General features: G+C 28.2%; 2 protein-coding genes across 11 annotated transcripts in view; one reads left to right on the plus strand and one right to left on the minus strand.

Moving 5' to 3' along the window:
* LOC108684062 overlaps window positions 1-16,934 on the plus strand; it is a 29,635-nt gene that overhangs the window by 2,671 nt on the left and 10,030 nt on the right. For all 3 annotated transcript variants that reach the window (XM_018188092.1, XM_018188089.1, XM_018188090.1), the window contains exons 7-8: window positions 15,457-15,605; window positions 16,258-16,566. In XM_018188092.1, coding sequence (XP_018043581.1) covers window positions 15,457-15,605; window positions 16,258-16,566 — 458 coding nt within the window. The remainder of the gene's footprint in view (window positions 1-15,456; window positions 15,606-16,257; window positions 16,567-16,934) is intronic.
* Window positions 177-16,934, minus strand: part of LOC108684063 (peroxisomal acyl-coenzyme A oxidase 3) — a 21,287-nt gene continuing 4,529 nt past the window's right edge. The window contains exons 1-12 of one of the 8 annotated variants that reach the window (XM_018188094.1): window positions 12,095-12,145; window positions 4,114-4,264; window positions 3,774-3,899; window positions 3,427-3,582; window positions 3,204-3,351; window positions 2,435-2,725; window positions 2,185-2,348; window positions 1,876-2,116; window positions 1,234-1,467; window positions 977-1,131; window positions 442-735; window positions 177-301 (exon numbers count right to left, since the gene is read on the minus strand). In XM_018188094.1, the coding sequence (XP_018043583.1) occupies window positions 212-301; window positions 442-735; window positions 977-1,131; window positions 1,234-1,467; window positions 1,876-2,116; window positions 2,185-2,348; window positions 2,435-2,725; window positions 3,204-3,351; window positions 3,427-3,582; window positions 3,774-3,899; window positions 4,114-4,264; window positions 12,095-12,108 (2,064 nt within the window). In that variant the 5' untranslated portion in view covers window positions 12,109-12,145 and the 3' untranslated portion in view covers window positions 177-211. The other 7 variants (XM_018188096.1, XM_018188099.1, XM_018188100.1 and 4 more) reach the window with 7 other exon arrangements.

Consider the following 16,934-nt stretch of genomic DNA (forward strand, 5'->3'; position numbering starts at 1 on the left):
ACAGTCGAGGCATTAATTATTATAGCAAATTATTTCAACATTAACAATATTTAAATATCAATACAAGCACAACTTTTAATGAACAGCATGAATTTGTGCGTTTGTTTGATATGAATTTAAAAAATATAATATATTAAAAAAATAATAAAAATATAATATATTAAAATATAAAGTAGTAGAAATAATTCTAAGATATCTCATACTCATAGTATTACATTTTAGATCGGATTTTATTCCACCACGATGGTCGTTCAAAGTTCTCTTCATCTTTAAATATCCACTCTTTTATGTGTTTATAAACCTAGATAAAAAAGTATTTTTAATTTACATATATTGAAAATGAATAATTATTATATATAAATAATTCAATATATAAAATATTTAGTAATAGCAGAGAGAGAGAGAGAGAGAGAGAGAGAGAGAGAGAGAGAGAGAACATACCTCGCCATCAGACATTCCTAGAGCAGAATTAAGAATAAAGTCAGGCGGTGCCAATACGTCGACTAATGCAACAGCATTATCGACTAAGTCTCTGCACAACATTATAATTCCTTCCCGCAAAAAATTATCTATATTACTATTAGGAGAGGCATAACCACCACTGTACAAATCTCCCAATCTTTTCTCCAATGTTATAGCTCCAAATAAGGAACACAATTTTGTTAATACCTCTCTTTCGTTTGTTTTCCATTTCGGATCTTGTATACATCTGTTAAAGTATAGCATTACGGCATGCTGTAATGAAGAATATAATTAAATTTTTATGCAAATGATGTAAAACATATTTATTGGATAAAAGATGCACGTGTTTTTTATTAATAATTGAGAATTTTTATACACCATAGTTCGATATATACGAATTATTTAAAATATAATGTGTGTCATATTTTTCTGTTCCAATTGAAATATATGATTTTATACACACACATACACACGCGCGCGCGCGCGCGCACGCACGCACACGTGTCTTACTTACCTCTGCATATACGAGAGATAAGGTTCGTGCTAGAAACGTTTGGATATTGTTTTTTACATCAAAATCAGACATTCCGTTGGATTGGAGCTCCTTCATACGTTGATATGTCTTTTTCAAGTAATAACAAACCAGCCATTTAAAAATTAGGAGCAAATCTAAAATTAAGAAAGAAATATTATAATTGCAGTAAGTCATTCATCCAATTAATAACTTGTAGCAATATATTTTAATATAAGAAAGGATTATTTTTATCATACTTTCGGGTTTCAGTGCACCTTCCATTGTAATTTGATTAAATTTATTGTTAAGTATTTGTTCTGCATTCACAAGAAAATCTACGGAATTAAGTGGAGACGGCACGGTCTGTCCTTTAATCACATTAGCCCATTGACTTAATAACCAATTACTTGCTTGCTGAATAAGTACATTATTTTCACCCTCATACGTACAGTTTGCATCATTGTCATTTCTTATGTCACCCAAACGAGACACTAATAATAAAATAATACAATTCATTATAAACAAAGATAACAGTTCCCTGGTGAAAAAATTTCGCTAAAATTATTTTTGGAACACTTTCCAGCAAAATTTTAACATTTCAGAAAAATTTTAGTTTAATTTCAATGATTTTTAGTTGAAAAATTAATTTTCAGCAAAATTTCAGAAAAATTTCAACAAAAATTTCAGAAAAATCTCAAAGAAATTTCAATAAAATTTCAGAATTTTAATTCAATTTCAGTAATTTTTTAGTATATTAGATGAAAAATTTATTTTCAGTAAATTTTCAGCAATTTCGTTAAAATGTTTCAAAACAGTGGAATAATTTCAGCGAAATTTTTTTCACCAGGATTCATTATAAAGATTTAGATGTAATACATATATTAAGAGTCTGCACTTACTTTTTAAGTATCCATGTCCACCGCAAGATTCTCTGCAATCCTGAATCATATCACGAGAAATCCACGAACATAATGGTTTTGTTGCACTAGATAACGCGTGTATCTCCATTCCTAAATCGGCGATCGATTTTTGATTCTCACTCAAATGGTTCATTTGAAATTTATTAACATCTTTTCTTAATGCTGATGAAAATATTTTTACTGCGTACGTTGCAGCTAAATGAGGAATGATTCGCCATTGCTAGAACATACATATAGGACAATACATATGTGTTTTTTCTATTTCAGCTCAAAAACTATGCTACGTACTTGCGTTTGATATTCTATAACTGGCAATTCATTATCCTCAGTAGGACCAAATTGTTTCCTAACTGCACAATAACGTATAACAATAGTTAGTGCAACGACCATATAATGATAACATATTTCAGTAATTATGACACGACCTATTGACAGTGCACCCAACGACGAGCCTGTGCCAGCACAAAAAAAAACATCAATGAATTCAATTATAAGATATAATAGTATATAGTTTTGTTACATTAATGTCAATTCTCACCATATCTTTTTCGTTCATCCTTTAGAGCAAGAACATACTTTCCATCTTCGGTGACATCTGCGGTGCGATTTAACAAACAATTACGTGGTATAGAATAATTGTCAAACATTACGAATCCATTGTCTATTCCATTAAGGCTTATCTTTTCACCCATATCACCAACGATAACACCAGAAAAAGGTAAATGAGTTCGCAGATCGCGAATTGGCACAATAAAAACGTGCAAGCCACGATTTACTCCGTCCGGTGTAATTAGTTGCGCAAATATGAGAGCATGCGTTGCGCATTTTCCTAAAAGTTAAAGTATTATTAGAAAATATAGAAAGAAAAATTTAATGTGTTAAGTATGGCATATATATTAAAGCATATATATTAAAGCATTAAATGTCTCCAAGCAAACATTTAGCTAAAATGTTTAAACATTTTTTAAGCGCTGTATAAAAATGTTAAATGGATGTTATTATCATTAAATATATGTTTTTATGCTATTGAATAGTTATTTATGCTGTATAAAACGGTATTTTAAATTTAAAAAATAGATTAATAGATATTAATATTTATAATATTTTATAAACGATACAAATATTTTATAAACGTTTTTATAATGTTTATTAAATAATTAGCATATGTATCAAATTTTGAACATTTATTTTTCAATTTATACGCTATTATATTTATAATGTTCATTATGTATTTTGAATATAACTGTGTGTTGTTTAAAATCATTACTTTAAAATCATCAATTCTATGTTGACTAAAATTAACTTACCTAGATTACCTGCCCAACATTTTGCAGCTTCAAAGTCGGGAGTATGAAGGATAAAACTTTTTGTTGCTACATCATATGTTGCTTTGGTTCGCATACCTTTCGCATTGGTTCCATGAGCAATCTCAGTCAGCGCAAAGCAGCCAATATACTACAAACAATAAAAATATTAATAAGTACTATATTTTATAGTAATGAGATTCACAACTGTCATATTCATACATACATTTCCAATGCTAAATTCTGGTAGAAACTGATGATGTTGGTTGGTACCCAGTGCAAATATAGCAGCTGGTATCATACCTCGTGTGATACTTAGTCGTATCGGTATCGACCCATCATATTGAAAAAGATAAAGAATATTGTCAAGGCTATTTATTGGCTAAAAATAAGAAAATTATTAAGTACAAAAGTTCTGATACTATTTCTTCATTTTTACACCAAAATTATGAAAATTTATTTATTATTAATGACACATGACCGTTGATTATTATAATTGTGATAATTTTTTGATTAATGAATCATTATATATATATATATAAAATTGTAATATAAATAAATTATTATAATTACATCTATATCATTCTCGCAAAGAACTTGTAACTGACTATTGACGCGTTTTCGAATTTCATCCAAACTCTTTGGCCATGTTGACTTTTGAAACACTGGATGGGTTTTGATGAGTTGCCATAATTTTGTCTAGACATTTAATTGATGATTTAATATACATTTATCAATGGCTATGTTCGGCAGAGAAAGCTTTTTCTACTTCCTTTTAGATCTAAATGTATAAATCAATCATATTGAAGAATTTTACAACAGTTGCAAAGCTGCTTTCTTTACTGAATGCAGCCAATCTGCATATATTAATGTAAGTTTAGATATAATGCAGTCCACCGATTTCGATAAATACCTGCCATCGTACGGAATCTTCTCCTTCTAAAGATAATTTGAATGACTTCCAGTCGAATGTCGCTCGTTTTCTATAAGCATCCAATGGTCCACTTGGCAAATCCTTTATCAAATTATTAGCAGTAGACATCATACGTTTTCCTCTCGCGAAACTAGAATTTTTGCAATGTGTGATAGATGAGTGACGATTATAATAACTCTCACCACTTGACACGAAGAATAACACACGATTATTCAACAATTTTTTCATGATTAAAAAATCACCAATTCAATCGACATACAATCAATACAAAATTATCAGTCACGTTAATCACAAAGTGACTGTCATCCGTGACCAGCCATCGCTGAATTTTAGAATTTTTGAAATATCTGATATAAAAATTTCAATGGCAATATACAATTGGCAATATACAAATGGCAATAAACAAGTAGATAATGATGTAAAGTAAACAATGCGTTATTGACACACTCACTTATGAAGATACAATCTTATTCAATCATATTACGATATTTTTATTGTTATATGTTTACAACAATAAAAATTTTATTACGATATGACACGATAAAACATAAAACTTACTAGATAACATGTTAAATGATAATTAACATGTTACATAATACTAGCAGCTAGCAATATATGAACTTTACTCGACTCCGCTTCTACTCTCTACCGAATAATTGTCTTCTTACCCAGTCAGAAATGATAATGGAATCGACTTCGAATCGATGTCGATTCGATGCTTTCGACGTCGTCGACATCGAATCGATATCGATTCATCATTTCTGACTGGGTTAACTGCACTCTCATGCGGACTGTGGACTATAAAGATCATTATGTAAAAAAATTATAATCGTAACCCATAAATATTGATGCTTCTTGCAAAGCACTTAAAAAACACTTATGTCACTTGTATAAGTGTTTTTTGAATTTATTAATGACAATCCAGCATTTTAAACAAATCTAAGATTATATAATTTTGATTATGCTTGGTTGACTTACCAAGCTTAGGATTATGACTAACACTTTTTTACGTGATATTCCTTAATTATGTAGAGCGTGTTTAGGTAGCGTAGAAAGGAAAAGCAGAGATGAGACGTGGCGAACGAAACATTTTGATTCATGTAAAAAATTTGAAGGTGCGCAAAAATGGCAATATAAATTTCGAAATATTTTAATTTTATTACATAGTAATTATATTTATTTACCATTTATTTACCATGAGCGCTCATTTATATATTTAAATAAAAATATAATATAATATGTAAGGATATAAATTTTAATAAAATAATTTTGCAACTATCACAATACAAAAAATATTACTTTAAATAAAAAATAAATTTTCTATAATTTTTAGAGAATTAATATTAATAATATTTATATAAATATACATAACATACAGAATACATTCTGATTTTATTGTAACTTTAGTAATTATATATTTCGTTCATAACGTATAACATGTAGACACAATTCGTATACCTGTACATTATGATCTTATTAAATTAATATTAAATAATTAATAATATTGTTCTTTATTGTATTTTACATACCATAAAAGAGATATTTTGTTACTGACAAAGCGCAACTCTTTTCTTCTTTTGCCTTGGGCGCTGAAATATCTAATCCCGGTTCTGAAGAAAAATAAGGGGCTCCGTACAATAAAAGAAACAGAAAACAGAGAACAGAGAATAATAATTTCAACCTGTCAGAAAACTTATCAGAAAGAAAATGTATTGTGGAATACACAGTTTCTGATAGGTTGAAATTCTTATTCTCTGTTCTCTATTCCTTGTTCCTTTTATTGTGCGAAATTCCCTAAGAATACATGCGTAGAAAGTGCAGCTAAAGTTTCTATGGCATATACAAAGACGTAAGCAGTAAGGAAATTGTAACATTATTGGATTTGCTATTGGCCTTATGGTCTCTAGAGTAATTGGCCAATTCGCTTACTGTTTACGTTTTACTTTCTTCCATTTTTTTATAGAATTTTTTATGGACTTAAGAAAAATAAAAGTTCACAGTGATCAACACCTAAACAACACAAACTAAAATTGTGACGTCTTTAAGGCTGTGGTCTCACTACGAATGCTTTGAAGCATCTGATAGACTAATTAGAAGAAAGAATTTTACAAACTGTTAACACATGCTTCAAAGCGTTTGCAGCATCGCGTTGACCATATCCTAAGTCGTCTTTTAGAAACAACAAATCTCTTATGATCCAATTTTTTGTTGTCTGGATAAGTTATCTCGAATGCATTCTCCCTCTTTCTCTCTCTCCCATCCCTTCCCCTTTCTTTATCTCTCATCCTCCCCTCTCTTTCTCTTTCTCGCATTTTTTTTTGTTTGATATGCTATGCACTTATGTAACTTAAATAAATAATCCAATGAAATAAGTATAATGTACGTAATTGTTGGGGAGAAAAAAATAAGAGATATGAAACGATATAAAAAGTTCAGCCATAAAAGAACATTATCTGCAGGTTTTCATTTGAATTTTGGGGAAAAAAAATAGCGCGAGAAAAACATAAAATAAATGCACAAATAAAAACAAATTATTACAAATATTCGAATATGGAGAATCATACTTTACATTCGTTCCCGATGAAGTATTATTGTAATAAATCTTATATTAATATTCTTCGAAAAAACGGGCAACTTCTTCACACGTTCGTGAATACTTGCATCACGTTCATAGTACACTTTGCGACTAGTTGCAAGTATACTAGACGCGAATGGATAGAATTATCAGCAATAAAATGTGAAGAATTTACATAGCGATTATAACTACTCGAAATTAATAGTTTCTGGATTCTTTTTTCAACATTAAATCATACATAATGTTACTCCACATTTTTCTGATGCATTACGAATCTTTTTTCATATCTTGTATCACAAAATAAACAACGTTATACTACAAATATCTACAAAAAAATTAGAATTTATGATTTTATCTCAATCTATGTAGTTTTTATAAAAATTTTTTTAATCAATCGAAGAAACTTGTAAGTACGATAAGACATAGATTTCGCTAATTATTTGAGAACATTATTAGTTCTTGATTAGATAGCGTAATAGCTGAAAAAAATGATCTTGCAGTTATAATGAAGATAATCTAGATACAAAAAATTAGCTAAAATGGATAAACTATTAAGATATTAAATACTACGATTAATACTACGATATTAAATATATTTTGTATGTAATCAATATAAATAACAGAGACAGAATTTATATCTGAGTCATTTATCAAATTTATTAAAACAGTGTTGTGTAACGTTCAGATAATAAGAAGTTTTTGCAAAAACATGAATTTAGATACGGTGAACGCTAAAGTTACGTTATCTTTTTTTTAATTGTCTTTTTTTTAATTTTTACTTGTCAAGAAGAAGATAACCTTAGTCATATCTGAATAAACAATATTGCAACAATTCTCTAATAAAATATGTGACTGTAATTCAGATATTTTGCAGTAATATTTGATCACGAGATTTAAATTTCCTTGCATATATTATTATACGCAAGAATATTATGTTACAAATTTTAATTTTCTAATAATATATATTTCTACCAGATATAAAAAACAGCGATGATTCTACTAGCTGGAACAGAAAAATATTTTCTGCGGATAATATTTTTTGCGCGCGCGCACGCGATGCAAAATCCGATTCAACTTCTTCGTGGTGCGTATCGGACAGTACTAATGCTAACGGTAATTGTGTAAAATGCATAGATAAGTTTGATATACTGTATCTCCAAAAAAAAATCATATGAAATTTTATTTTTTTAACTTGGAAGAGAAAAGTGCATATTTTATCGTTATTATGATATTTATGAAAAAAATTTATTCTATCCCATGGAGTGCGTCAAACTGCAAAAAAAAATACACGTCCTTATTTTAAAAAAAATGCTAAGTAAGAGTAAGGGTAGATTCAAAATCTATGAAAGTTTTTAAAGTTTTTTACTTTAAGATTTTACCCTTGAAAATGAAAAAAACAATTTTTAAATATGTCTATTTTTCACGAAGTTACACTTATTTAAATTTATGCGAAATTTTTATATAAATTTTTGTTGCGATAATTTTGTTGATGATATATTTAAGTAAATGTACTGTAGCATACATATATTAAAGCAATACATTAAAGTAATTAAAGTATTAAAGTAATTAAAGTATTAAAGTAATTAATTCGTACAAAAAAACCTTGTGACTCATTTTATTAATACATGCAAATCACGCAATATGTATCGAAAAATTTATTGCCGATATTCATAATTGATTCTGATATTTAATTTATTCATTATAAATTAATTCATTATTACAATCTTAAATTTTTATAAATCAATCACGAAACAGTATTAGAATTAAATCCATAGCATTAACAAAGCCGTATCAATCTTATAAGATATTACTTAAGCAATTTTGAAGTAAGAACAAATATAAATAACTGCCTAAAAATATACCAGCATTATATAACTCTAAAATGCACAATACGCAATTGTGTACATTATGTATATGACGATATTAACCTTTTAAAAAATATAACGCTGATTGCACATCTTTTATAATAATCATCTTAGTTTTTATATTGTTTTTTTCATTTCTTAATTGCACATTGTGTAAACTTATATATTATGTATGCACAAATGCTTATAGTAGATATAAGTATAAAATGTGAAAAACATAATAAATGATGAATTCATAACTTATATGGGTAGATTGTTAACTCAATGTGATAGAAAGAGATAAACCTGATTTCGAGCTGGGCGCCTATCATGGAACAAAGTCGGAATGGATTCCGATCGAAATTATTCCATTTTCTCCAGAAAACACACAATAGAAATCTAAAGAATAATTGAATAATTCCGATCGGAATCCATTCCGATTTTATTTCATAAGTATATCTTGTCCTTATTTCCAGAAGATGTATATATGCGTTTTCTCTATGAGAATCGCATTTAATTTATGTGAAAATTTATGTGAAAACACTTATGTGAAACACATTAATCATAACAGAAATTATCACAAATGTTAAATGTTATTTCATAATGGCCTTTCATTCTATTATATTCTGAAAAATAAAAATATAGAAAATCATAATTTATAATGTGATAAACTGCAAAAGTCGATATAAAATAGGAAATAATATGAATATAGATTCTGTAAATAGGTCCTGAATATAAGTCCTGTAAATTAGAATTTTAATTCATTTCATCCTTGTCACTTATTAAATATTAAACAAACGATGGTCGCGAGCGATGCGAGCGTTAAGTGGAACGCAGCCATAGAAGTTTGTAGATGAATTATATAATTGTTGATATTCATTGCATTTTAAAATGGAAGCAAAAAAGATGGAAGCTTCATAACTATAAAGGTTGCTTTAACCAAACTCCGATTAACTTAATTGGCCGATTAATCCATTGGAATTAACCATTCTGTCATTAAATGAACGTTTGATTTAAATGACCCTAATGCCCATTTCTACCAACGCAGTTTAACTTTACTCGATTTAACTAATTTTTCATTTTTTCTAGTTCTAATTAAAAAAAAATGAAGAGTAATTAAGTTGAACTGAGATTAAAGTTGATCTACATTGGCAGAAATGAGCATGTCGTCTAACAAAAGCCACTTTCATCAAAAATCTTGCGAAACACGATAATTTTTTTATTATAAGTCTTTTTTACAATGTCGTAATTTCGAATGGTCTTTGTGAAATAAAGTTTTTGCATAAATTTTGTTATAAATTTTATAACAAAATATCCCAAGTAACACATGAAGCTTTAAAATATCTACGATATTGTCTCAGCTTAAATCGCAGCATTTTTGTCTATGACAGTCACTGCCATAACATCATTATGACATTGTGACAAAGTTGTAGCAGCAAAAATGGGACAACATTTTTGAGTTTTGCAGACGATGTTGCAGTCATTCAACTGCACAATCATTTTGCAGTAAAGAAGTTGTCATAGCCATATATAGTGATAATCTGAATAAAATAAACTAATAAGCAGAATATATCTTCATATGTAAATTAATATTCAATGAAAGTTTAATTTTTAATTTTAATATTACGTAAAATATTTAAAATACAATTAAAAAAAATTTTTTCAGCTGACATTGAACTTGAAACAACCCAGAATCTTTGTTTCACTAGAATTAGATCAAATTTAAGGATTAATTAATCATTACAACTTATTACAAACATACATATAATTATACTATATAACGCGGATGCAAATTCATAAATATGCTGATTACAGAACTACACACAGATCCTTAAGTAATAATTTTAGAGCTTAAACACATGGATTCGCATGATCATCACTGATCACACATGCTTTTAAAACTAATAGGTATATATATGTTGCTCTTTACTTTTGCTGTGATATATAAATTACAGTTACATTACAGCTATATTGGCTGTATTTTTACTTTTTTATTACCTGTCATAGCGTACAGCTATCAATACAGCCAAAATAGCTATGACTGCATTTTGACTTTTCTATTAGCTGTCACAGCGACTGTACAGCTATCAATATAGCCAAAATAGCTATGACTGCATTTTGACTTTTCTATTAGCTGTCACAGCGACTGTACAGCTATCAATATAGCCAAAATAACTGTGACTGCCAAATAGTTGTAAACTTCAACTAATTTCGACCAATCTCGATACGCTTTAACACCATTTGATACAATTCGACATAGAATTTCTTGTCGAGCAATGTCACGTGAGAAATGTCGCGCATTTCCTATGATGAAAATTATCCAATCAAGTGAGAGCTCACGTTTATCATTTACACTAGATTTCGAGATACACAATCAACCCTAAAAGGTTTAATTTAATTTTGAAGATAGCTATTTAAAAAATTAATTAGTTATTAGAATTGTTAATAGCTGTATTTAGTAAAGAAAGCAATTTAATCAGCATTCAATGATTCTTTATTATAATTAATTCCCATATACTAAATTCATGCAAAGAATTAAGAACAAAATCCAATCATATTAAAAATTCACTGATTAGTTTTCTTTACTGAAATAAGTAGTCAACATATTATATATATTAGGTGTAGTAAAAAGAAATCCATTATTTTTGCATGAAATTGAATGGAAAAATAATGGATTTCTTTTTACTACACCTAATATTATATATCTGAAGTAAAGTATTTTTTATCTATACATTTAATTACAATATTATTTGATTAATTGTATTACATTATTTATAGAATTGACTAATGTATGGAATGTACGTATAATATAATAATATATATTTATTTTAAAATAAGTAACAATAGTTCAAAAAATTAATTTTTCAGAAAAAAGAAAAATTACTTTTTAATTTGACAGAAAATTATTGACTAATCAAATAATATCAGCAAAAAAAATATATTCTTAATATAATCATATGTCATTTTTGCCATTTTTTAAATTAAAAAAAAACACTTTTTAAATAAGAGGTAATAAGCCAGTAAGAACTAACACAGGATGTCCGCGTGTAAAATTTCTTTATATTTTGTACAGATGTTTCGACACTTGCTTTGAGTTTTTTTCAGCGTATCATTAAGATAATAATTGAATGATCTCAAAAGGCATGTCACTAATTTAAAGTTGTATCACAAAATAGTAATCAGAGTATGAAGTTCAAAGTTAAAATTAATGAAACGTCTTAATATTTGGTAGAATATTTAAACAGGTAGTTAAAAAAAGACAGTTGCCGTAATAAGATACCTGTATATTACGATGTATATTATATATTATTATAATATATTACGAGTTATTGCGAGCTCGTGACACTTTTTTTAAGTTGTAATGATATTTTGACGATTTAAAAGAAAACAGTTGTTTTCGAGCTGTGAAAATTTTGATGATTTTATGTGAAGTTGATTTTTAATAATTGATATGGTAATGTTTATTTAATTCATTTATGGAAATAACTCAAAAATCTATTTTTTTTAGTTGTTACTTTTGAAGGAAGCAATATGTACGTACATGTTTGCAAACATTTTCAGATAGCAAAGTATCTCAGCAAAATCGCACAAATCTGTGATGCTGGTCGTAGATTTGTCTTCAACGATTTCGAATATACCTACATTGTAGCAACATGTAGACAACATGTGTATATAGCAGTTTAACAGCAAGATAGCTGCGTCAATATTATCTCACATTGTCAACAATATGACAGCATTATATAATGTTGCATATTATTACGATAACAGTATGAATTTTGATGACAACAGTATGAATTTTGATGATGATGATTTTAAAGTTGTCGGTAAATTGCTGGCAAGTTGCTACTCAACCTCATATCGTGAAGGCATCAAGTTGCCAACAAACAAGGACTCAGTTGCTGTATCTCTGGTAGCAACACATACTTAATAATGCAACAACACATACTAGCAACTCAACAAACGAGAATGGATTGAAATGAATTGAAATGGATTCAGATTTTCAGAAATATTGATTCACAAATGTTAAAATGAATGCTTTTCAATCCTGAATGCATTTTTATTTATTTATAAGAGCATGGAACATATCTCTATGCCTTTCAATCTAAAAATATTATTAGTTTTTTCTGTGCAAACACACAAAACAACACAACACACGCACGCACGCACGTACATTGTAAAATACTTCAATTCTAATAAAATACTGTTCCAAATTTTGAATAGGAAATGCAGTTTTTCAATTCAGTTGCATCCAATTAAATCCAATTGAAACCAATTAAATCCAAAAAGGTTCGCTATTTAAAATACGTATTTGGATAGAAAAAAATTTCAATCCATTTTAGTCCATTCTCGTTTACTGGGAAGCAACATGCTAGCAACAAGATAGACATGTTGCTATCTGGATTAATAGGAAGAATATTAAGAGCAAAATTATAATATTACATAAATTCTCATTATAACTATATTCAAAATAAAATTATCTAATTCTTTTATGTAATGAGTATAGATAATAGCAATATTAATAAATTTACTTAACAAATCATGTAAAATTTAACAGTTATCAAATGCGTGATCAAATGCGTCATGTCTAGAAAAAAAATTTATTTATATATGCGCAACAATTACTGTTTCAAAAAGAACTATCGTTATTTCAGAGTTGTGTTTCTGTTTAGACAAGTTCTCATTTAAATATATTTAATATCTTTAACTATAAAATACGTTGTGTATATCTTTATATTATTTATCTTTAACTATAAAAAACTTTACATACATAAATTCGCTTTGATCAAAATCACGTAAATTCGACATTGCTAATGTGAAAACTTTTGTAAAATTAAGATAACGTGATATCAATTATACAAGAATATCAGTAATTAACGGATACGTAAATTGAATTTGATGATGCAGTTATTTTCGCACTATCAAGAAAATGTTCGTATATCTCGAAAATACAATGAAAAATGCATTCAAATGCAGTAATTGTATATCTACATTTGGATTCTTAATGATGCTGTAATGGATGAAATAACTTATTTAAAGCAAGTTCGTTTGTTTCAACGCTCGTTGTACCAGTGTCGACCCAACACTCGTGACTTTTGCAGGAATTATGCAGAACCATCGAGTTGCAAACACAATTGCCTTCAAACGAGAGCATTAAGAATTGATGTCACAAAAGAATAAAAGGGGCCAAAGGCTTCAAGAGATCGATAGTTTAATACGAACGAAAGATCTTGGACAACCTGTGAGCGCGGACAATATTCGTGGATATATTCCTCGAAATATGCGTATTACGATAATAACGGTGACTATTGTCCTCTTTTCACAATTCTGCATCAATGTCGGAAGGTATAGAATTGTGATAATTGTGGATTTCGACATGTGGATTACGATAAAATCGTAATTTTTCAAAATAAAAGTTAAAAAGAAGAATATTAGAGAAATCATAAGAGATGTGCTTTTATTTCAAAATTATAAATACGTCCTGCGTATCACTACATTAAGAGAAATATAATAAATATTTATTCGAATATATAGTGCCAATTGAACATTTACTAAATGTAAACATATATTTATTTGGTACAAAACTATTAATTTTATTTAAAAAGCGAAGTATCAATCCTATTATTAATACATAGTCGCGCCCCAATTGCAATGTAATCATTTTCTTTATATAAGTATGGTATATTGACTTCTTGTACTAAGTAGATCTTAATGATTGTATTATGTATCATTTTATGTAATGTGCAGTTAGTTTAATTGTTATTTTTTTATTTTCACTTCTATACTTTATGGGCATCTGACTACTTTATAGGCATCTGAAACACTCGTGTATTTTTGCGTCGCATTAATCTTTTCTCTCTCTCTCTCTCTCACATTGTGTTAGATAATCAAAATAAATAAGAGTTAACGCTGTGAGATTACAATTAAAGCGCATACTTTGTGCTAATAAGAAAAAAGAAGTAATTCGAGATCAATTTACTGTCGTGTGAATAATACTTACTTATAGTAATGCGAAATTACGACGTCGCAGAATTTTTATCTTATTGCATAATGATAAAGTTATTTCCTTTCACTTTCAAAAAAAGGTGAACAGAAGTCATAAACAGAACAATTGTATAACTTTTTTTTAAATGGATTTTTTGCCTGTTCATTGAACAATTATGAATTCATATAAGTAAGAATGAGTAAGAGCTAATCACTCGATGACCATGCTGCTTTTTAGCTTTCAGAATGCAGCTAATCATCGAATGATTAGTTCTTACTTATAAATCTATAAATAAGAAAATCCTTTGAAAAAAGTGGAATTATTCTGTTCATGATTGTATGTTCAACAAATTTGAATATTGTTTCTTTTTTTAATATTATTTGATTATAGTCATCTCGATGCATGTTGCATGTGCTTTCCTATAATATTATAGAAGTTTCGAACGTTGGTGCGAACACAAAACAGAAGATCTAAAATTGGTAGTCGAACGAATAGTAGAGGAAATCGCCACATATAGCAGCTGTATAGTTTTTATTACTGATTCTATCTATCGTGGACTAATCGATGTGCATGCTATTAAAACATCTTTTTTATCGCGATATGATGTAAGTATTAAGAGATACTACGCAGTAGTAGATTTGACAAATGCGACATATGGCTACTTATGTAATACGTGCACGCGCAATTAAAATTCTTTATAAAATGAAAGTTTTTGTCCTTAGAAAATTGTAAAATTTAAATAAAATTAGCTAAATGTTTATTAATTAAAGTTATATGTTTATGTAAAAACTTTTTTATTAATTCTGCATAATTATATATCCTTTTAATTATATATCCTTTTTTGTTATTATTGTACGTCTATCAGATTCAATGTGATAATAAGTTTTATTAAAAATATTTATCGCATGTTTATTTTTCAGATCGGTATACGCGACAATGACGATTTTTTACGGCCCAGAAAAAAAATGATAAATACACTTCAATATGTTAAAGCAACAGGTTGCGATGCGTATATTATATTAATTAGCAATGGATTACTAACATCAAGATTTCTACAATATGTCGAAGGGTAAATGTCAAAATTGCAAAATGATACAGATTTACAATCGATTATGAATTACAATTGTCTAAGAAGTTAAGTTTATATTTTTATATCGGAAAGAGTTTAATTACAATCAATATACGTCATTTAAAAAATATGTGAATTGTAAAAATTAATAAGCAACATTATAAATTGAAGATAAGATTCAACTAACTTTTTGATTCATCAAATTATTATTTTAGAATTATAGAATATTTTCCAAGTTATTAATTTACTATTCCCTTGCACATCCCTTTTATTTGATTTGGGGGTAAATATGAAGATGGAGGAACCAGCCCTGACGATCTTCATCTTAACATATTGTCAAGATCATGATCTTGAGTTACCTCCAACAGATTAGGCATCGCTTTTTATTTGTTAAAAAGTTTATAAAAATAACATCTCTTTTCTATTATCTATTATATAGAACAAAAATTTTTTGCTTTAAAATAGATTTCCTTTAAAAATAATTTTCTTTGAAAACGTTATTTTCTTATATAATTTTGTAATAAAAATGTAAATTAAGGGATCCTTCTATAACTTTGATTTTCATATGTTAAGATCATCAAGAACTAGTTCCCCCATATCATATCATGTATATCACCATTTCTTCCATACTCAGAATCACATTTTTTTATAGAGAACGTCTACTCAATACACGTGGCTACTTCTTACTTTTGTATGATAATCGACTGTTCAGGCCCGAATTACATTACATTTGGAATCGAATTGTCAACGTGGTGTTCATACGGCAATACGGTACATACAAGTACCGTTCGGGCGAACGGATTCCTGTGAAACGAATCGATCTCAATACCGTCTATTATCCGTCGCGTTCAAGAGATTTCACGGCGATGAAGTACATCGATACGTGGCAAGACGGCAAATTGCATTACGGTAACAATCATTATATGTCGAAAACCACGAATCTTCATGGAAACAATTTGCGGTTAGTATATCGCTTGTTCGTTAATTCGAACGTAAGAATGTAATTTCATAATTCTCGATTTTTGTTCGTAAAATTTCACAGATTACGCTTTCGCATTTAAAAAAATTGTAAATTAAGAAAACGATATAAATTATAATTTATCTCAATCAAAATATCTTTTTTTTATATTTTTATGAAGAAAAAATAGGATAGCAAAGAATAAAACAAAATAAAACGAAGGAAAAATATAAGTCAATGAACATCCGGACGCGGATGTCGATGCATAATATATTTAATTTATTTCACTTGCAGTAAATTGTACTTGTATAAGATACGTATACATTTCAATCACAATTCTGATGAGCTTTATATATATATTATATATATAT

This window comes from Atta colombica, unplaced genomic scaffold (assembly GCF_001594045.1).
Source record: "Atta colombica isolate Treedump-2 unplaced genomic scaffold, Acol1.0 scaffold126, whole genome shotgun sequence".
In the NCBI taxonomy this organism is placed as follows: Eukaryota; Metazoa; Arthropoda; class Insecta; order Hymenoptera; family Formicidae; genus Atta; species Atta colombica.